The 21,016-nt window shown below is 37.5% G+C and overlaps 3 protein-coding genes and 1 pseudogene across 3 annotated transcripts; 2 read left to right on the forward strand and 2 right to left on the reverse strand.

Annotated features, from left to right (window-relative positions):
• Positions 1-108: 108 nt before the first annotated feature.
• LOC121800596 (protein RKD4-like) lies at positions 109-1,046 on the reverse strand. The gene is made up of 3 exons (XM_042200135.1): positions 967-1,046; positions 381-879; positions 109-291 (listed from the first exon to the last, which is right to left on the reverse strand). The coding sequence occupies exons 1-3, from the start codon at positions 1,044-1,046 to the stop codon at positions 109-111; spliced, it is 762 nt and encodes a 253-aa protein (XP_042056069.1).
• Positions 1,047-4,374: 3,328 nt separating this feature from the next.
• On the reverse strand, positions 4,375-7,253 carry LOC121798336 (50S ribosomal protein L9-like). The gene is made up of 5 exons (XM_042197277.1): positions 7,051-7,253; positions 6,835-6,969; positions 6,099-6,206; positions 5,480-5,557; positions 4,375-4,718 (listed from the first exon to the last, which is right to left on the reverse strand). The coding sequence occupies exons 1-5, from the start codon at positions 7,162-7,164 to the stop codon at positions 4,557-4,559; spliced, it is 597 nt and encodes a 198-aa protein (XP_042053211.1). The 5' UTR covers positions 7,165-7,253; the 3' UTR covers positions 4,375-4,556.
• A 212-nt stretch (positions 7,254-7,465) lies between these two features.
• LOC121798332 (protein phosphatase 2C 57-like) lies at positions 7,466-10,294 on the forward strand. Its single transcript, XM_042197271.1, has 11 exons — positions 7,466-7,877; positions 8,365-8,496; positions 8,593-8,695; positions 8,807-8,917; positions 9,021-9,100; positions 9,192-9,245; positions 9,426-9,542; positions 9,625-9,679; positions 9,764-9,796; positions 9,874-9,920; positions 10,004-10,294. Exons 1-11 carry the CDS (start codon positions 7,558-7,560, stop codon positions 10,125-10,127), a joined length of 1,176 nt encoding a protein of 391 aa, XP_042053205.1. The 5' UTR covers positions 7,466-7,557; the 3' UTR covers positions 10,128-10,294.
• A 6,941-nt stretch (positions 10,295-17,235) lies between these two features.
• LOC121798331 lies at positions 17,236-20,636 on the forward strand (annotated as a pseudogene).
• Positions 20,637-21,016: the final 380 nt, after the last annotated feature.

Below are 21,016 nucleotides of genomic sequence, written 5' to 3' on the forward strand. Positions count from 1 at the left end.
TTAGTTACACACTACACTAACTGGACATATGTAACTAAATAAAATGTTTGATTTTGTTCCACATGTCTTCATTAAAACTCAAAATCAAGAAAATAAGATATACTAGGACTAGAAATGATGTAATTTTGTTCCCTCTAACAAATTTTTGAAGGACTTTCTCTTCTTGTAATTGGCTTTGAAGCAAGCTTGTCTCAACTTCTTAGTCCTCTCAGTGAGCTCCATTTCCGGTATCATTTCCACCATTTTCTTATGCTCCTCCAACATCTCAATCTCATTCGTCAAACCTAGTTCCTAAAACATATACACCAACGTTTATTAAAATTAAAACAAGCATATTTTAATAGTTAATTATTTCACATAAAATAGTAGTATATCCATACCTTAACATTATGAATGAGAGATTTCAAGCTCTTGATCTTCCTATGGGGCCACCGCGTGATATGAAGCTCCCTGCAGCGTTTCTTGAGCACGGTGAGGCCAACGTTGAGCTCTTTCGCAGCCCTAGTTATCGGATAATCAAAGTATTTTTGAATCTCTTCCAACTGCAGGGCCGAGGATTTGTGCCTCACGCTACTCCTCACAACTTCGTTGGAATGTTGTAATTGATTTTCAGAAACCATTATTTGCATGCTCGAATCAAGAGTGTGAAAGCCTTGCTCGGTACTTGCTGGATTAGGGTTAGGGTTAGGGTTGGCCATAATGTTGTTGTGAAGCGGTAATGGATGATCGTCGAAAATCCACAAATCACCGGAAAAATCATCGAAATCAGTGAGCTCTAGATTTGAAGATTGATGACCTAATGGAAATGGTTCATATTCAAGAAAATTATGAAGCCCTAAGTTGAACCCCTCAACACTTGCAAATTGTTGCTCCCATGACCTAAAAAAAAGTAGATAAATTAGTCCACCAAGAAAGAGAGAAATATATTAAAACATGAAACTAATAATAAGTTGAGAGATAACATACACTAGGGGTGTAATTGGTTCTTCATGGAAAAAGATTCCAAGTTCGTTGTGATTTTCAAACTTAATTCCTGTGGAAGCCATTTTATTACATGCAAGGCTGAAATTGGGGTGAACTGTTCTTTTTTCTTTCTTCACAATAAAATAATCTAAGGAAAGTGGGATGAGATTGTGGTTATATAAGGGAAAATTAAGGATTAATTAATGAGGAAAAGAAATGGGGTGAAGTTCGTGCACACGTTTATGGGAGTTACGAAAAAGTAATAAGTATGATTTGTTATGGAGTACACTTAATAGTATATAAGTGGTGCATTAATTAGAGAGAAATTACCAATCACAGATGATGGGGGCTGAATCGTGTATGAGCCCTAATTAATGATGTTTTTATTACGATAATCATGTTATTTACTTCCACACAAAAAATCATACTGCGCGTGCGCATACTGAAATTCATGCCATTTTACACCGACTGACTTATATATATATTTGTGTGAATTTAAATTAATTCGTAGTTTGATTTTTTGTATATTGTATTTTTAATACTATTAGTATCATAGTAATGATAATAATAATAATTATTCATATAGTCTATAAATACTTTATGTTGTTTTAAAAAAATGTATTTTAATTTTTCTTAAACCAATCGTAATCGGTAATTAAACGAGAGAAATCATTTTCTTTAGTATATAGTGCTAATTTCACGTTATGGTCAAAAGGAACAGAAAACAAGGCCAACACGGAGAATCTAGGTTTCATATACATTTGATTTAGGATAGACTGGATAGTATGATGATTTATTGTGTTGGAGTATAATTAACTTACACTTTGTAATTAATTTTTTCAAACTATTGCTACCACCAAGAAAACCATATAATATCCAAACAATTGTGGGTTCTAATTTTGTATTTGAACTTAAAAATACCTCACTGAGTTTGCATACACATGACCAACATGCAGCAATCAAGGCTTTGTATGCGCATTATATGAGAGACTAACTCTGTTTAAAAATCATACTTGTATTAGATACTTATATCAAGAATACGAGTTTATGTACGGGTGCATATAGGGTGGATTTATTTTTTAGGGTGCATTGGAAGTTGATTAGTAACAACTTTGATTTTTATCCTTTTATAATTTATATATATTATTTAAAAATATTTTAATCGAAGTTTTCATCTTAGAGCATCTCCAATAGAAATAACCAAGCCATAGCCTAGCCACAAACTCCTCCTGCCACCTCAGCAGCACTAAAAACTCCTCATGCCATATCATCAAGACAAGCGACTGGACAAGCAATAGGTCAGCCATAGCCTAACCACAATAAACAAAATTATAAAAACAAATAATTAACAATCACACAAAATACGAAATTAAATTTACGACACAGATACGGGAAAACTCAATAATAATATTGAAATTTTAAAAAGTACATTAATTCAAAAAAAAAGTACATTAATTAAAAAAAATTACATTAATCTAAAAAAAATCCTCCGCCACACACGAGCCCCCCGCCTCCGCCTCACTCGTCGCCGTCGTCGCCGCCGCCGCCGTTGTCGCCGCTATCCGGGACCCCCAAATCTGCGGCATCTGAGCCCGCGTCTGTGCCCCCACCTGTGCCTCGGCGGGATTCAAATCGACCCGCATACTCACGAGCATTGCGTGAAGAAAACTCTTCTCCTCGGGTCAGTTGCCGCCCTCCATTCAGCTAAGATCTTGTACATCTGAGCTCGCGTTTGTTGACACACGAAGAAGAGGAGCTCGGCTGTCGACCCGCCAACAGTGGGGATGCCGACTGGACCTCCTGGGAGGCCTGGCGAGCCCGTTGCGCCCGACTTTGACCAACCGGGCGAGTGCTGCGAGCAAACGCGGGAGGGGACGGGAACTTCTGTACATCCTCGGGGAGGTCGTGGGAACCGCCGCCGCTGTAATTATCGGTATAGTTCAGGCGCTGCTTCTTCGGCCAGCCAGCATCGACACCTGCCCGAAACTTCTCGGAGTCCACCAGCACCTCATAGCAGTTGCAGTAGGTGAACTCCTTATAAAGCCCGAGCACGGGGAAGGCTTTCTCCGCTATCCTCCTGTAGTCGTCCTCAGTTTGGCCACTAGTCTGCATGCGGAGGGCGTTATGTACAAGCCCGAAAATCGGGAAACCCCAGCCCTGATTCGGTCTCACCCCTTCCGGCACTCCTCCCCGCTGCGTGGCCTCTCCTCCGGGCAAAATGCCTTGTAGGCTGCTGCTATTTTAGCCCACAAGTTGACGATCCTCTGATTGTTCGAGGCGAGGGGATCATCGCAAACACTCACCCACGCCTTGGACAGCGCGACGTTCTCCGCGTCCGTCCACTTACTCTGTGTCGGGCTGTCGTCATCAGCCGGCTACGACGACTCGCCGACCACCCTCTTGCCCTTCCCCTTCTTTTTCTTTGGCGCGCCCCGACCCCGCCCTACTCCCCCCGTTTGAACGGGGGTGTCTGCATCCCCGAGATCTATCCCCAACTCCTCTAAGGAGAAAGTATCACACCCAGTGAACTGCGTCTCCGATGTGTGCGAAGAAGCAGTCACAAAATCAAAACTGGGGCGATAGACGTTGTCCCCCCCTCCCCCCCGGCGCGTCCCCTGCATCCCCGGGCACCCCGGCATCATCTGCATCCCGGGTTGCATCCCCGGTACCCCCTGCCCGCCCGGCATCGTCGGCCCCCCGGCATCCCCTGCCATCCCGGCATACCACCCCCGGATGCCATCCCGGGCATCATCTGCTGCCAAGGGTACATGTTGTAGTACCCGGCCATCGGACCCCATCCACCTCCCATGGGTACCGTGGGAGTTTGAGACACGCTCGTCCCTAGAGTAGGCTCGTTGTTGTGTTCCATTTCGCGTTATTGCTCTTGTACAGAAATTAAGATAGAGAGAATACTCGTTAAAACAAGTGGTGCAAATGAAAATGACGTGCAAATCGCGTATATATAGTGTTTCGGAAATTAAAAAACAAATCCGCTGGCCGATCAGGAGCATGCAATGGCGGCCAGTCGATCAGCGAGCGCATCGGCCAGCGCTCGGGGATCGGCGTGCACTCGCCGATTTGGCGCTCGCCTGCTGCAATGGTTCGGCGAGCGGACCGGCGAGCCGGTCCCCTCGCCGCCATTGTGGATGCTCTTAACTAATATTTGTACCACCATATTTAACTTATAGGTTTTATTTTTATTTTTAAGAGATGATACTAGTAAATTTTCATCATTTAATTTTATTCAACAGTTTGATGTGTAAGTTTAAGTTTTTATTATGTAATTTAAAAAAGTAAAAATATTAGAAAAAAAACATGTCACATAAGGATGGCCTCCATTGTGGGTATAAAATATTTTTAAAAAAGTTTATATGACATAGATGAATATTAAAAATCAGTTATGTGCATAGGTAAATGGGAAAATCGTATTTTTATGGAAAAAGATCTTGCAAAAGTGTTTACGGTTCACATCAACGAGACATAACATGTCTGTGCCCAAAAATGCAAGAAAAAAAATGGCAATATATGACTAATCTGCTTACACATCTGACAACTTGAAGCATTCAACTGCAGATAGCATCTGGTCCTCCTTTTTATCTTTTCCTGATTTTGATATTGAGAATCCAATCTTCTCCTGCTGGTTTAGGAATGGATTTCGGCAGCCGGAGTGGCACCTTATGCTCCCCTACAGTCGACAATGGAGTCGGTAGGTGCAGATTTTCAGGTTCAATGTGCACCTGAAGCTGCCTCGCTATCTGATTGTTTCCAGAAAATAAATAAATTAGTTGGATCAGTCGTTATTCAATTATTGATCAAAGCATAATCAAAACCAACAATCTAATTTATAACAAGAAAGCACCTTAATCATCCAAAGTTGGGTCATTTCATTGATTTAATTCAAGGATTATAAGCAGCATTTTCACGCCAACATACAAATAGGGTCAAGTGAGAAATAAGCCAGGTTCTTAACAAGCACTCAGATAAATAAATAGACAGCTCATAAAGCAGAAACAACAAGAAACTGCATTCTGATGGCAAATGAACATGCGCATTTTAATAGCTACGTGGTGAAATTTTCATTTTTTGTCCACCACCAGCAAGATTTCAATCAACTTTTTAGCTTACATGTTTAAGATTATTCTATTTACATTTTCTAAGTCAATGACTCAAGTATACATTCATTATTGGGTAACAAAACACAGTTGTCATATTAAGTCAACAGAGCAAATGGCAGCTCAAATATGAAAGACGTTTTTTTGGCAGCATTTCACATTGTCATTTCTTGATTGAATGCACAACAGACCAGTTCCTGAACACTTGTTATATCCCCTTATAATGGCACTAAAACCCTTTTACTAAATTGAATTTATGCACTTTTACATTACATCATAGCATCATATACAGTATAAATCAATAAGATAATTACCAAGACATGCCCTACAAACAATAATTTGAATTCATATGCCATAGCTTAGGCTAATCTCAAAATCTCAATAGCAAAATAGTAAACTCATACCTCAGCCAAGACTTCTTCTTTGGTTACTGGTTCACGCAATTCATCTCCTTTTCCCTCTATGATGAACTTCCGTATGTTCTGACAGAAAAGGGAGGCATAAATGACTTTACATCTAAGAGAAAATATTGATGCGGTATTTCATGATAAATTTAGATAACAACATTTTGAACTATACACTTCCTAGTTGCTTCTAAGCCTATACTAGGTATAGGGTACGGAAAACACAAGGAGAGAATTCTTGAAAGAAAGAAAGCTGAATTAAATCACACTACATGACATAAAACTAATGGATTATTATAGGTTTATAGTTGTTAAGAGTTAGTTAATTACTCTGTAATAAAGTCAACAATGAGACAACCATGAACCCATGATTCAATCGTTCAACAGAATTTCACTATTTAGTAGTGCAGCATCAAGAGATAAATGTCGTAGTAAAAAGCTTCTGAATGATTAATAAAGAACCAATAGGACAGAAAAGAACTGATATGATAATATTGAACTAATTTACCGTAGTACTTCAATAATAAAATTTAAAAAAAGAGGTGAGATAACTATCTTCTGGAAAACTTCTCCAGCATTACATGTAGAAAGAGTAAAGCTTAAAATTTGAACTACTAACCACTCTGGTTTTAGCAAGGCGGTTTGCTGCAGCCACGTACTCTTTAGTCTTTGTTTCATCACTCTTTACAACTACTTTAACCGCTTCAACCTCCTTAGGCTGGTAGATCTGATAGAAGTAATACAGCTCTAAAGGATTACAAACATCATCCTAACATTAAATCAGGTAATCTCATGCATCAAATAAACAAGAAATTTTCAAGGCAGTACCAAACTACCAATAGCGCAAAACACATTGAAAAAGCAAAACACTTAAAGTGACAACAATGATCACCCGAGGAGAGTATTGTCCACTTCCATTTGGTAGCAGAACTTCTCTTAACAATGGACCAGCTCACATGAACACAAATCAAAGGAGGCGGCAGAATAAATCTACACAGCACATAGCAAGGTACTCCTACTATAAGCAGTCTTATAGAATAAGGCCATATACCTTTGGATGTAATCTCATCCCAAGCTTGTTTAGATGATATTGATCTCATAACTATATTCCACATTAATGGCAATTAGCACCGCTTCCTAAACCACCTAAAGGAGCACCTCTTACCTTCCAGTGACTAGTAATTCAGCAATTTTATAAATTCAAACTTCTTTTTGTTCAGCATAAACGAACGAAGTAACAAGTCTTTGTAAAGATCAACAATCAAACATAGAGTTCAGATTGCTAATGAAAATAATCATGAATGTAATTACAAACAACAGCCCGAGACGTAAGTTAAACCTAAGGAAGGAAATACCTTGCGCTGCTCATGAATGAGATGCGCAAACTTGTCGATATTCGGTACAGCGAGCAATTTCGGCATCAAATGATTCCGGAAAAACCCCGGCGCAACCTTGACAGTTTCACCAGCTTTTCCGAGCTTATCAATCGTCTGGATCACCAAAATTAAAAGCATTTAAGGCGTTGTATTGAGGGGGGAAATGAGAAAATAGGGAAAATTTGAGGTGCTAACAGTTGTCAGGATAACTTCCAGCTTCCGATAACGTACGCCTTGAGCGGCGAACAGCAGCGGGTGGTGCATCGTGCTCTGCCGCATCGCATTTCTTCCGTATTGAAGATAAGCCATACTCAACGCCGTATAAGGAAGGGGTTTTTGTAGATGAACGGGGATATCAGGCTCCGAAATGCAGGCGGCGAGGGTAAGGGCTTTAAGCTTTCATAAGGGGTAATTTAGTAAATATGTCTATATCTGGTTTTGTTACTGATGAAGACAATCTCAATTTTTATATTTATTTTTTGAAATGTATAACTAGAATAAAATGGTTCAAGGCCCAAAGAGCTCAACTCGGCCCACTGGCATCCATGGTTGATGGACTTAAGCAAGAAAATCCAAGCCGTTAATTCAGTTATCATCTCTCTTTAAACCTCAACCAGGCAAAATATACTCTCACAGCAAGAATTTCGCCATTAGTGAGATATGATTGTTGCACCCTCTTGATTTTTTCACCATTAATGAGATATGGCCTTATGCAGTCCACAGCTACAGAAGTTTCTACTGAACAAAATATGCGGCAACTATGGCTTCGACCAGACTTCCAAGAAAAGCAACATCTTAGTAAAGGGCGGAGAGGGAAGAAGACTCTGCTCCGCCATCGCAATAGACGCGCCTTCTTCCATTGCAAGCGTGCCGGGGATCAGATGGGGATCGGCTCAGCTCAAGGGAGCCCGCGAAGAGATGGAGGATGATGCCGTCATTGTTCAGTCTGATGAGCTTGATGGATTCTCCTATGCTGCAGTTTTTGATGGCCATGCTGGATTCTCTTCTGTTCAATTCCTCAAGTATGTTCAAATTATGCTGATTTTTTGCTAATTAGGAGTATTATTATGTTGTTTGTTTTCGCTTTGTCTCTTAGTTTATAGGTAATAGAGAGCAATGAATCAATGTGATCTCATGATTGATTTACATATGTATTAATCATATTCCACCTAACTGGAGTTCTGCAGTAATTGCTTTCATTTTTACATCTGAGAGTCAGTAGTTTTCTTGCTGTGTTAGTATCGTTGGAATTGATTAAGAGGGTATTTATTTACTATTGCAGATTAGGCTAGATAGATGGATGAGTTTGAAACTAGGGATATCTTAAATCCCTTAATTATCTCTGTAATTCAAGGTTACTTACTTGGTTCATATTTGATTGGAAGTATTAGGATCGCAGAAGTTCTTGCGATGAATATAAAAATACTCGCGTGTATGTTATAAATCATGAATAGTAAATTCCCCTATTAGTATAGAGTAGGAGCCATCAAATGGTGCTCTGTGGTGCAGGGAAGAATTGTACAAAGAATGTTATGCTGCATTACAAGGAAAAAAGAAACTGTTAAGTGGGAAGGATTTCAAAGCGATCAAGAAGGCACTAGAAGACGCTTTTGAAAGTGCAGATGCCAAACTCTTGAAATGGTAAAGAAACTAGACGATATAGAAAATCTATATCTGCAGCCGAAAATATGGATTATGCATGGTATGTGATTGTATTGAAGGTTTTATTTTGTAAAGGCTTGAAAAGAGGGGAGACGAAGACGAGTCTGGTGCTACAGCGACTGTTGTATTTCTTCGCGATGATGTGCTGTTTGTTTCTCATGTTGGTGACTCATGCTTGGTACGATCATGGAGAAACCAGATCCCTTTTTTCGTTCATTTCTTGTTTTATTCCAGTAGAGGTACTTAAAAATGTGTTTTAAATTCTTCTGATTTATTTAACCAAATGCAGGCTCTATCACGATCGGGAAAAGCAGAAGTCTTGACCGATTCTCATAGGCCCTACGGGACCAAGCCAGTCCCACTGCAAGAAATCAGGCGAATCAGAGAGGCCGGTGGTTGGGTGTGTGTTTCTGCTCATTTTCTCTATGCAGCAAACATATGTTGAAAAGGTAAAGCTCTATAAGCCACAATCTAATAGATGCAACCTTTCCTTGTTTATGCAGATTGTCAATGGAAGGATTTGTGGAGACATCTCTGTATCCCGTGCCTTTGGTGACATACGGTTCAAGACCAAGAAATACGAGTTAGTCCCTTTGCCTTTCCCAAAATTTCTGAAGCCCTCACAATATTTTCATTAGCTAACCTTTTCGTTTATCTATTCTTTTTTATGGAAGGATGCTGAGGAAGGGAGTCGAGGAAGGGCGATGGACTGAAAAATTTGCTTCACGGTAAGCGGAGAGGTCTATTGTTCTTTGCATTAATATGGATAGTTTGAAATAATTAACTGCAAATTTGCTAGTACGTTGTCTGTTCAAATCCCTTGAAACCAGTATACTCTAGAATTTGCTGCAGTTCCAAATAATTGTTGTTTCATTTTCTTTGATGTAAGTCTTTGTTATTTTTGTCAGCATACAATTTACTGGGGACTTAGTTACCGCTTCTCCTGATGTTTTCGAGACATCTCTTGGACCGGATGCTGAGTTTGTAGTATTGGCGTCTGACGGCTTGTGGGATTACATGAGCAGGTGAGAAACAAAGGCCATGCCACCTCTATCTATTTCTATTCATCACTATGAGTTTATTTAGTTTTCTTCTCATTATTTGCAGCTCGGATGTAATAAATTTCATTAGAAATCAGCTTTACAAACATGGAGATGTTCAGGTTAGTTGTGAACCATAGCTGAGTAACTAATGAGTTATAGGTTCATGAACTAGTTGAAATGATTTTATCTCCTTTTTTTGGTAGATGGCTTCTGAGGCTCTTGCACAAGTGGCTCTGGTAACTAATAAACCGTGTTAAATTGCATTTGTGAGCTAACACGTTATTGACCCGTGTACAACGAATTTGTATTGCAGGACGGAGGCTCACAAGATAACATCAGCATTATTATTGCTGATCTGAGGTACATATGCACAACCTTGTTCATATTTTTGGTGAATCGTTCAAGTAGGCTGTATATCTCATCTCGTGTGTTGGTGCGAACAGGCAAACAGACTGGCAGAAGCTAAATCTTGGGGTGCAGAAACCGAACATTGCATTGGAATTGGTTCAGGCTGTAGCTACTATCAGTTTCGTTTCACTTGGTATATGGATCTCAACTCAACTTTGATCTCGTGATCAACACGAGATACAACGACCACGTGTACATAGATGCTATGACAAGTGAAATATTACAACTGCTAGTTTACCTCACCATGGTGCTATGTAGAAATCAGGCCTCATTTATCTGAGCAGCAGTCAAGAAAATTATAGTACTAACATTGTTTAGCACCACAATCATCAGCATCTCTTCCAATCTTGTGTCACCAAGAATTTGGAGGTGGATTTGTTTTACAGGATTCATTAACTTGGTAAATCCAGTCACCATCAAGGCAAAACTCATCCTTGCTGTAAGAAAAGCATTCAAGTGGGATGTGACTGATGATCATTAATAGCTAAGAATAAAACTGAATCAAAGAGATTAGTGGAGTTAGCATTACACATAATTGTGCATATGATTGTTACACACCATCCATGCATTATATGATCCTATCTCATAATTATTTCCTCTTGATGCAGATTAAGCAACACATAATTACATGAACATCCTTGTTATAGATAGCCTAGAACAAGAACAACATCCAAGATTAAAGTAAAACGAAAAACTCATACCACTCTGATATTATATTGGTATGGATAAAGGTAGATAAAGCTTTATTGTAGAAAACTCATACTAATTAGCACTACAAAATTAAGGATTTCTAGCGCCACCGCCTCCTTTCTTCCCTTTTGGCTCGTGCTTCGGATTAGGGCCTGCATTGTCGTAATCAAGCACCACGTCGAATTCAAGGAGCTTTCTTGAATGTGCATGGACTCCTGCCTGCATAATTTGCAGATCATCTCATCATAAATATAAGCCATAAACAATATTCTTACTACACAAAGCTATTCTAATCTAAAAGAAGCAAATATATTACATTGTGAGGAGAGAGGAAGGTGTCGGTGGTGCCAATTGCAGTTGCAGAGCACTCAATAGTGCCTACAGAAACAAACCCAAACATGAGAAAGGTATTTTTCTGTATCAACAAATTTAGATTTCATACTAACTAGTCACCTGCATTTAACAACATAATCACCAAAACAAGACACAAAACAGAGCTCTTCATCATAGGATTAATGGTTGTCTCAAACTTAGGAATTTCAAGGTTGGGGAGCTGGTTTTATAAGCAAAAAAGTGGTGGTGATAGTGCACCCCAGCCCACAACAGGATGCATCACCCAAAATATAAGTCAACTCTATAAATATGCATGTTTACATCAGTTTTACAATAAACAGTACATAACTAATGCACATTCTCTATCAAAAACTCTGTTCACACCAACCACTTGCATTTTTCACTTTTCAGTTTCCATTTACTACTTTTTGCTGCTTATCTTTTTTCTATGCTTTTTGTGGCAAATAGATCGTGTCAAATATCTTCAACTGTTGATATAACATGTTAGATATGTTAAATTAAACAACGGTTATGATAAGGCTATGATATTTTAGATTATGGATTGTAGAGATAATCCAATTCCCTATTCGGAGCTGACCACTTGGGCTAATATATAGTAGTAGTATAAAAGTCTTCATTCGACCTAAAAGTTGAGTATGGATGTCGTGTCATTCAAGCTCGAACCAAATTGAGTGCAGTCGAATATATTTAGGGCGTGCTCGACGTTGAACATGCCATGCATACATGACATTTTTGGTTTTTTCACTTTGTTTTTTTAATTCGAAAAATCGGATTTGAATAAATTGAAAATAAATTCAGTGAGTAGTGAATCTATTGGGCTCCATTCCATCCTACAACCCTCATGTTTGATTATGAAAATCTAATTCCTCCAACTCTTTAAACGAATCCAGCCAACCGAGTTGAAGTCGTCCAATGAGCCAAAAAGCGACGAAACGCAAGAGAAAGGGGAAGATGACAACCACATCTCCTCGTATGAGAGAATGGTGGCGCAAATGTGATAAATCATTGAGAATGGATTAATGTCATTGTACTACAATGCCTTGTTAAGAGACTTGTGAAGAAAAAACAAATCGCGACTCTTTTAATTATGTAATCTTCTTTTTATAATGAAAATTTTAGTATTTTTAATTTATTCATAATCAATTTAATTGAGAGTTATAGATAAAGAGTTGCAAACTACAAATAGTGTAGTGCTCTTGTGGGTAGCGTTTAAAGTATGTAAAATGACGAATGATTGTTGATGATAACTAGCAGCGCCGTCCCGACAAAATCAGAGGCCCTGTGCAAAAATCTAAAATGAGGCCTACCACTATAGAAAAAAAGACAATGCATTTTAAAGCTATATGATAATTAAAGAAATATATCATTTCGAACCTCGATTGCATAGTCTTTACTTGAACAACATCATTCTTTTGGTGTTCTTTGAAATGAAATCTTCGACGATGTTCTCATATGCAATCTTCTCCCGATTGCTATACAAGAGAAATAGCTTTGTTGGGCTGAAAAAATAGGAATACATGTATATGGGCTGAAATATTTCAGAGGCCCCTGAAAATTGGGGGCCCTGTGCGGTCGCACAGGCCGCACAAGCCAAGGGACGAGCCTGATAACTAGTATTATTTAAGTATTTACTAGTAAAATGACGAATGATTGTTGATGATAACTAGTATTATTTAATTGTACTACTAATACTATTATTTTCAAAGATTCTAAGTTGATTTTAATTTCATATATTTATATATTCATTACTAATAATGTACTAGCATGAAATAAGTTGTAGCGGATATTCTTATTGGATCTTTCTTTTGTATCCAAAACCCGTATGTTTTTTTAGTTTATTTTGCTTGTGTAAGAAAATATGTAATGATGATTTCGTGCATGCTAAATCACAGAAGGCCATTTAAAATGGGTGATTTCTCAAGTGTTAGTAGAAATTGACTTGTTAAGTGACACAACTCCACCATAATTCCATGGTGCCTCTCATCCTCATATTTCGGCTTTCCTCACAAAAATGAGGGAGACGGAAATGGACAATGACCTACCAATTAAATCAATGTGATTGGAATTCCTTTCCTCGTTATGTTCAGGATTAAGAGGCTCAATCTTTGAGAGCAATAAGTGGTACCACTACCAAAAGGCAGACAAGTCCTCTAAAGTTAAGCCATATATAATATATTTACATGCTTTTAATTTCTTTTTATTAATAATTTTTATTTGATTAATATAATCACTTCAATGATAAGGATTAATGTTTAATATTTGAATTTTGATGCAGTAATTATGATACTATAACCTCCGTTTCCACAATGTTTTAATAAAGTTGTCGGGTATTAGGAAAAAAAGCTGTCTATTACTCGTACAAATGCGATTATTACTAAATGGGCCTGTCGCCATTATTTGTGTCGATCTTTAATGCAAACTATTGTAGTTGTGTCCAAGATATATATCAAATGGTCACCAGAAGATAAGCATTCATTAAAAAAGTCTTTGCTGGACAGAGATTGCTGAATAAGAAACACTGAAATATCTCAGAATATGCCTCTGAAATCCCATTCCTTAGAAGATTTGTATACTCTATCGTTTCATTGAGGTGTGAACAGACAATTCTGCAGCACTCTGGAGCATTGGCATAGCATACATCAAATACTAGTCAAAATTATCTCCAAAGCTCTAGTGCTAGTGCTATGTCTCCAAAGCAAAGCAAGAAAATATTGGAGGTTTCACAGACCTATTCAACTGGTTTCTTGACAAATCTTTTAGAAGCAGAGTCATTATCCGATGCCCATCACAGAAAGGCGGCAGAGTCTTATCCTCCAACGCCCTGCAGATATCCCCCACAACGCCAACAGTGACAGGTACTCCTCAAAATTCTCAAGTCCCATCTGGCATGTACTTTGCAAAGATAAGCAAGACCAACTATGGCAAGCATTTCTTCCTCATGGACAGTGGCACTTGTACATGCAAAAAAACGTAGGAAAAGATTCATAATCTGATGAATGCACACTTAGCCCCTAATTTCTGGATTATGACTTACTTGTAAGCAGCAGGCCATGCAACTCGTTCTGCTTCTCTCTTGCGTCAGATGAAAGTTTTTGTGCTTCAAGAGTGTTGTTAAATCCAGTCATGATGACTTGAAAAAGTTGCACTTGTTTCATCTGTGGAGCACCGAGTCTTAAAGGTGATGTAGTGTACAAATCCTCATATCGTTGGGTTAGAAAAAAGAGAGCACCACAAGCTTTCTCAGCCTCATTTGGACTGGAGCATCATTAATTCTTTGCAGGCGTAATAATGAGTGTCTCCACAGTTGAACCATGAAATATTCGAGCCAGGGTCCAAGCAGTTGTATCCTTCACATCTCTATTCAAAACAGTGAGCATGAAGTTAAGAGCAACATTCACAATACGGCTTATTAATGGACCTTCAAATATTGAACCAAATGCGTAGTAGGTATAACATCTCTTTAACCCTTGCCTATTTTAACGAATTTTCATTTTGTTATTTCGTCACATTCCTCAAAACGAAGCTTTTTACATAAAAATATTGGAGGCAAAAAAAAGTAAGTAAAAGTTACTATTTGAAAAGCCCAGTTAAGACTTAAGAATGCAACAAATAGATTTTTATTTTTAAAAAATACAATTTCAAAAATGTTACTATAATTATGCTTCCTCAATTGATTCAGTCCTAGGCATGCTCATGTCTCCAACATTCTAGATTTTCAAAAGTTGTATATCTAGATCAAGTATAAAAAAAAGATGTACCATATCTTATATAACTTTCTCAGAAAGTACTTCCTTCGTCCCATATTATATGTCACACTTTCCTCATTGTTGCTGCCACCGTTTGTCTCCTCGTCCCCATGCACCGTCATCTCCTCCTCCCCTCCTTACTGCCGCTGCTGTCTCCTCCCCATCTTGCGCCTATATGAAATGATAGTATCTAAAATATCAAAATATAATGAGATTACAACACATAATAGAATGTAGTTTAAATCAGGAGATTAGTCAGGATTTTGCTTGGGATAAAAGTATAGTATAAAGAAAAATTTTATGCATTGGAGAATGGGCATTTTATGTATTTGATATACTCCCTTCGTCCCAAGATAAACGAGATAAACGAGATGCTTCTTTTTCACACTCGTTTTGGGAAATCATATAAAATAGTTAAGGTGGAGAAAAATTAAAGTAAGAGAAAGAATAATGTAGAGAAGAGTCTTCTCTACATTATTCTTTCTCTTACTTCACTCTCTCTCCATTCTAACTATTTTATTTCATTTTTCCAAACGAGTGTGAAAATGAAACGTCCCGCTTATCTTGGAACGGAAGGAGTATATAATTAGAACTGTATATATAGAAATATAATGGCAAAAGAAAGGTGAGGAGGGGCAAATGCCCAACTGAGTATATGCTAGATCCGCCCCCGGATTAAATGATATTCTAGTATTTAAAATTGTTGAATAACTTCTATGTTACTACGTTACTTTCCCCTCCCAATTATAAATCATAGTTACACACTTTTCTTTTTAATTTATCTTAAACAAAATAATATTGTATTTTTTTATTATATAAATTTTATCTCTCCAATTAATACATCTAACATTTTTATTCAATTCTCTTTTTATTCACTTTAATACTTAGACTTTAACCAATAATTCTTATAGTTTCATGCCAACCAAAAAATATGTCATCTTAGTCGGGTGGAATGAAATATTAGTGTTTTCTTTTCATTTTTTTCGAATAAGCTTTCTAGATATAATATCCAATTTATATCAAGATATATATTCCAATGGGGGAAGATCATGTTGAGAGCAAGAAATGCTCATTTAATTCCTAAACTTCTCTAGATATGGAGAAAATCTTGGCCATTAGGATGGGTGACACTTGGCCCATGTTTGGTTGAGGGGAAAGTAAAGTTGACAAGGAAAATGATTCCTGGGAAAATGAATCCAAGGAATATGATTCCTAATAACTTTCATTTCCCGTGTTTGGAAAATATCAAGATTTTAAATTTCATATTTAATTTAAACACCAAACTAAAATTATAATCCTACTTATTATTATTTTTATTTATAAAAAAATATAAATTTTTTTATAAATTATTAATTATAAATGATAATAATTATATTATTATATTTATTATTAGTTTAAATATGGATTATCCATCATAATATATAATTATAACTACAGTTATATATAACTATAACTATAGTTATATGAATATTATAATCATAAATGATTATAATAATAAATATGATTATTATAATTATAATTATAATATTTACAAATATTATAATTGAATAAATTTTATAATTTGAAATTTCACTATGACTTTATTGATTAATTATTAATTTATAAAATAATAATAATTTATATTATATAATTATATTTTAATTATTTAATAAATTATTAATTATTATTGATAATAACAAATATATATAATTATTATAATAATATAGTTATAATTATGATATTTTTAATTATAGTTATTTATTATACCATAATTAAATATGGTTTATAATTTTATATTATTTTAATACATTGTAATTAATAATAATAATAATAATAATAATAATAATAATAAAATTATACATATATTGCATTAAATATATAGAAATCCTAAAACTTGGAAAAAGAATACTTAAGAAAAGTTAGGATTCAGAATCCTGGAAAGTTGTACTAACTTTCCTTGTTTGGGGATTCTGATTACTTTCCCAATTTAATTAAAAATCGAATAAATATAGAATTTTAAATTTAAGGAATCATATTACTTTCCCAAATAGAATCTTGGCAACCAAATATGGTGTTGGTTTTGTTTTTGAGGTTTGTATTTTGGAGTCCAACAAACAAATAAAATACTACTAGTACTCCAGAAAATTCTGGAATAGGACAGGTGTTCAATTACGGTTTCGTTAACGCTTTTCCTACTTTGAAGTAAACCGGATTCGAGAAACAACGATTTCAATGGAAAAACCCAACCGGAACGATTTTCTATCAACTCATTGGGCAGCACGTTCTTCTCTGGATTTTATTGGTCCACGTCGGCTAATTTGACACGAAGATCCTATACAATTGGTCCACGTAAGCACGGGTGACACAAATTTTACTCCATTTTAGACGGAGGGAATGCAATGAATCATACTCGAGAGTTGATTGGTCCACGTCATTTTCCATGACGAGTTTACTCTACTGCGAAGTTGGTATATAATGCGCTCCTCCTCTCCACCGTTATTCAGTTTCAGAACTCCATTACACTCAGCGGAGAAGGGAGCAGAACTGAGAACGAAAGAAAAGAAAAATAAGAAACACAACACTTTCAAAGGCGACGAAGCCAAGTCCGACTGTCGTGCTTCGCAGCAATGGCTGATGCGTTGAAGAAACGCGCATCTTGGACTCTGTTCGGGATCGTTTTGCTAGGTCAGAATTACTTCTCTTCAGATTTCTTTTAATAACTGAGATCTAGCATTTCCGTCTACTTAGGTCTTAGATTTATGTTATCCATCTGTCTTCGTTTAACTATTCGTTAACATCGATCAATATTTTTCGAGAATTTTAGGAAATTAGAGGTGCAAGTCCTTAGCATTAATTTTTGTTGTTAGTGTCAGATCCTCTGCATCGAAATCCGTAGTTTTAGCTCACATCGTGGTGGTTTCATGTTAGATCTGGTATACTATAGAGATGAGCTCAGAGAAATCAGTTTCCTCTTCTTTGTTTAGGTTCAGTAATAATGATATTATCTGAATCCTTAAGCACGTAGAGATGCGAATTTGGCATTGCTCAAATAATATTTTTCCCCTTTTATAAACGGAGATAAATGGTAGTACTGTATTTGGTCCGAGTCGTTTGTACGTCTAACGTCTGTAGTTAATAGAAGCTTCTATGCGTGGATTGGGAGTCTTAATAATGTCTTTGCGTGTTTCAAGTTGCCACAATATGTTGTTGCTACTCTACTAGAAGCGAGTGAAATTGCATCGTAATATTACTGCTATAATTTCACCGTGAAGTTCTAGAAGTTTGGATTTTACTTTGTTACCTCCTTAGAGTTAATAGTCAGGAAAAACATAATGTGGTCTTTGATATCAGGATCACTTGAAATAACTCGATTTATGCTTGATCTTTGAACAGGAAGTTTATTTACATATTCCATAGCAACTGAGGAGGCTCCTAAAATTGGAACAGTTATTGGCATTGACCTTGGTACAACCTACTCATGTGTTGGTGTTTACAAGAATGGTCATGTTGAAATTATCGCAAATGATCAAGGTAACCGCATCACACCCTCGTGGGTTGCTTTTACCGACAATGAGAGGTTGATCGGTGAAGCTGCCAAGAATTTGGCAGCTGTTAATCCAGAGAGGACTATCTTTGACGTCAAGAGACTCATTGGCAGAAAGTAATTTCTCCTCTGTTTTTTTTTCTTATTCTCATAATCTGTTGTTATATAGTACTATCATAATTAGGACTTGACTAATGCTACTCCAACAGGTTTGAGGATAAAGAAGTTCAGAAGGACATGAAGCTTGTTCCATATAAGATTGTGAACAAGGATGGAAAACCCTACATTGAGGTTAAAATCAAGGATGGTGAGACCAAGGTGTTCAGCCCTGAAGAGATCAGTGCCATGATCTTGACAAAAATGAAGGAAACAGCTGAGGCTTACCTCGGGAAGAAAATCAAGGATGCTGTTGTTACTGTTCCTGGTAAGACTTTGTGCCAAATCCTTTTGTGTGTGTGAGAGAACATTGAGCAGTTACTGAATCTTTTTTGCTTCTCTTTTGCAGCTTACTTCAATGATGCTCAGAGGCAGGCTACTAAAGACGCTGGAATGATTGCTGGTTTGAATGTTGTGAGAATTATTAATGAACCAACTGCAGCAGCAATTGCGTATGGTTTGGATAAGAAAGGTGGTGAAAAGAACATTCTTGTCTTTGATCTTGGTGGTGGAACTTTTGATGTCAGTATCTTGACCATTGACAATGGTGTGTTCGAGGTTCTTGCAACAAATGGAGACACCCATTTGGGAGGTAAGCTGATTGCATGATCCCTTTATTATTTTCTCATGTAGTCTTACCACCTTATTATGGTCTAGGTATAAACGGTTGGAATATGGTTCTTTTGCTCACAACTTATAATGAAACATCACAATTATTTTCTGAAGAAACTGTCCATATGAGGAACTTGTTCATGGAATAGTTATAAAAATTGAGTTTTTTCTCCACAAGTTAAAGGACTTCTACAAATTCTCTCCCATTTTTTTGCCAAATGATTATGACCAAAGTACACTGTAGGATATTATACCTAACCAGTTTACTTTATGAGGCGATGACTGGGATTTCAAATTGGTATTCTAGTTTTATTTCAAGGACTTAGGTGAGTCATTCAATGCACTATATTCCCCAACCAACATTATTCTTTTGCAATCATCAGGTGAGGACTTTGATCAGAGGGTGATGGAATACTTCATTAAGTTGATCAAGAAGAAGCACAGCAAGGACATCAGCAAGGACAACAGAGCACTTGGCAAGTTGAGGAGAGAATGTGAGCGTGCAAAGAGAGCTTTGAGCAGTCAGCACCAGGTCCGCGTGGAGATTGAGTCTCTCTTTGATGGCGTAGATTTCTCTGAGCCTCTTACAAGGGCTCGTTTTGAAGAACTGAACAATGATTTGTTCAGAAAGACCATGGGTCCTGTTAAGAAGGCCATGGATGATGCTGGTCTTGAAAACGTCAAATTGATGAAATTGTTCTTGTTGGTGGAAGTACTAGGATTCCCAAGATTCAACAGCTTCTCAAGGACTACTTTGATGGAAAGGAGCCCAACAAGGGAGTCAACCCTGATGAGGCTGTTGCTTTCGGTGCTGCTGTCCAAGGAGGAATTTTGAGTGGCGAGGGAGGTGATGAGACCAAAGGTACTTGCCTTTATAATTGATAGTGTGGCTTCACTCTACCAATACTACCTTCGATAAAATTACTACTGCTGACCCATACGAATGTTTGTGGTCGAAGCTTTTCTTACTAACTGTGTTATTCTTGCATCAGATATTCTTCTCTTGGATGTGGCACCATTGACCCTTGGTATTGAAACTGTTGGAGGAGTGATGACCAAATTGATTCCAAGGAACACAGTCATTCCAACCAAGAAATCACAAGTTTTTACCACTTACCAGGACCAACAAACTACTGTCACAATCCAGGTATGCAAATTGTTCAATGAAAAATTTCAAGAACCTTCTATTTTTTTGAGAAACTAACATGAGATACATGCTGTTTCAAAGGTCTTTGAGGGTGAACGGAGCCTTACAAAGGACTGTAGGTTGCTTGGGAAATTTGACCTGACAGGAATTGCACCAGCCCCAAGGTTTGCATCTGCTTGTTTTAATCTACTAGAAAGTTTGTAGTATGACTTTTGTATTACTGTTTCTGACTTATTTTGTGAACAGGGGAACCCCTCAAATTGAAGTCACCTTTGAAGTTGATGCTAATGGTAATCCTAAATGTCAAGGCTGAAGACAAGGCCTCTGGGCGATCAGAGAAGATCACAATCACCAATGACAAAGGTCGTTTGAGCCAGGAAGAGATTGAACGGATGGTTGAAGGAAGCTGAGGAATTTGCCGAGGAAGACAAGAAAGTGAAGGAAAGAATGACGCCCGAAACAGCCTAGAGGACTTACGTCTACAACATGAGGAACCAGATCACGACAAGGACAGCTAGGCAGACAAATTGGAGTCGGGATGAGAAGGAGCACGATTGAGACCAGCAACCATAGGAGGGCCCGTGAGTGGATGGAGTGACAATCAGAAACGCTGGTGAAAGGAGGAGTATGACGGAGAAGCTGAAGGATGTGAGGCATTGGTGCAATCCTATCATCACTGCTGTCTATCAAGAGGTCCTGGTGGAGCCCCGAGTGAGAAAATGTGAGGATGAATGAGGATGATGCCCATGATGAAACTGTAAAAGGCAAGAGGAAGGTTTGTAGGTGTTTTTAGGTCTCGATTTTCACTGAACGGGAGATG

Source organism: Salvia splendens, chromosome 4 (assembly GCF_004379255.2).
Source record: "Salvia splendens isolate huo1 chromosome 4, SspV2, whole genome shotgun sequence".
NCBI lineage: Eukaryota > Viridiplantae > Streptophyta > Magnoliopsida > Lamiales > Lamiaceae > Salvia > Salvia splendens.

Bases quoted from the DNA above. Each gene is read 5' to 3' on its own strand.
- LOC121798332 (XM_042197271.1), top strand. From the start codon at position 7,558: ATGGCCTTATGCAGTCCACAGCTACAGAAGTTTCTACTGAACAAAATA. The intron at 7,878-8,364 runs GTATGTTCAAAT...TCTGTGGTGCAG, and splicing joins TCTTCTGTTCAATTCCTCAA to GGAAGAATTGTACAAAGAAT. The intron at 9,797-9,873 runs GTAACTAATAAA...TTTGTATTGCAG, and splicing joins CTCTTGCACAAGTGGCTCTG to GACGGAGGCTCACAAGATAA.
- LOC121798336 (XM_042197277.1), bottom strand. From the start codon at position 7,164: ATGGCTTATCTTCAATACGGAAGAAATGCGATGCGGCAGAGCACGATG. The intron at 6,207-6,834 runs GTATTTCCTTCC...TACTTCTATCAG, and splicing joins TCATTCATGAGCAGCGCAAG to ATCTACCAGCCTAAGGAGGT. The intron at 5,558-6,098 runs GTTAGTAGTTCA...CTTTTCTGTCAG, and splicing joins GCCTTGCTAAAACCAGAGTG to AACATACGGAAGTTCATCAT.
- LOC121800596 (XM_042200135.1), bottom strand. From the start codon at position 1,046: ATGGCTTCCACAGGAATTAAGTTTGAAAATCACAACGAACTTGGAATC. The intron at 880-966 runs GTATGTTATCTC...ACTTTTTTTTAG, and splicing joins GAACCAATTACACCCCTAGT to GTCATGGGAGCAACAATTTG. The intron at 292-380 runs GTATGGATATAC...TATATGTTTTAG, and splicing joins CTCTCATTCATAATGTTAAG to GAACTAGGTTTGACGAATGA.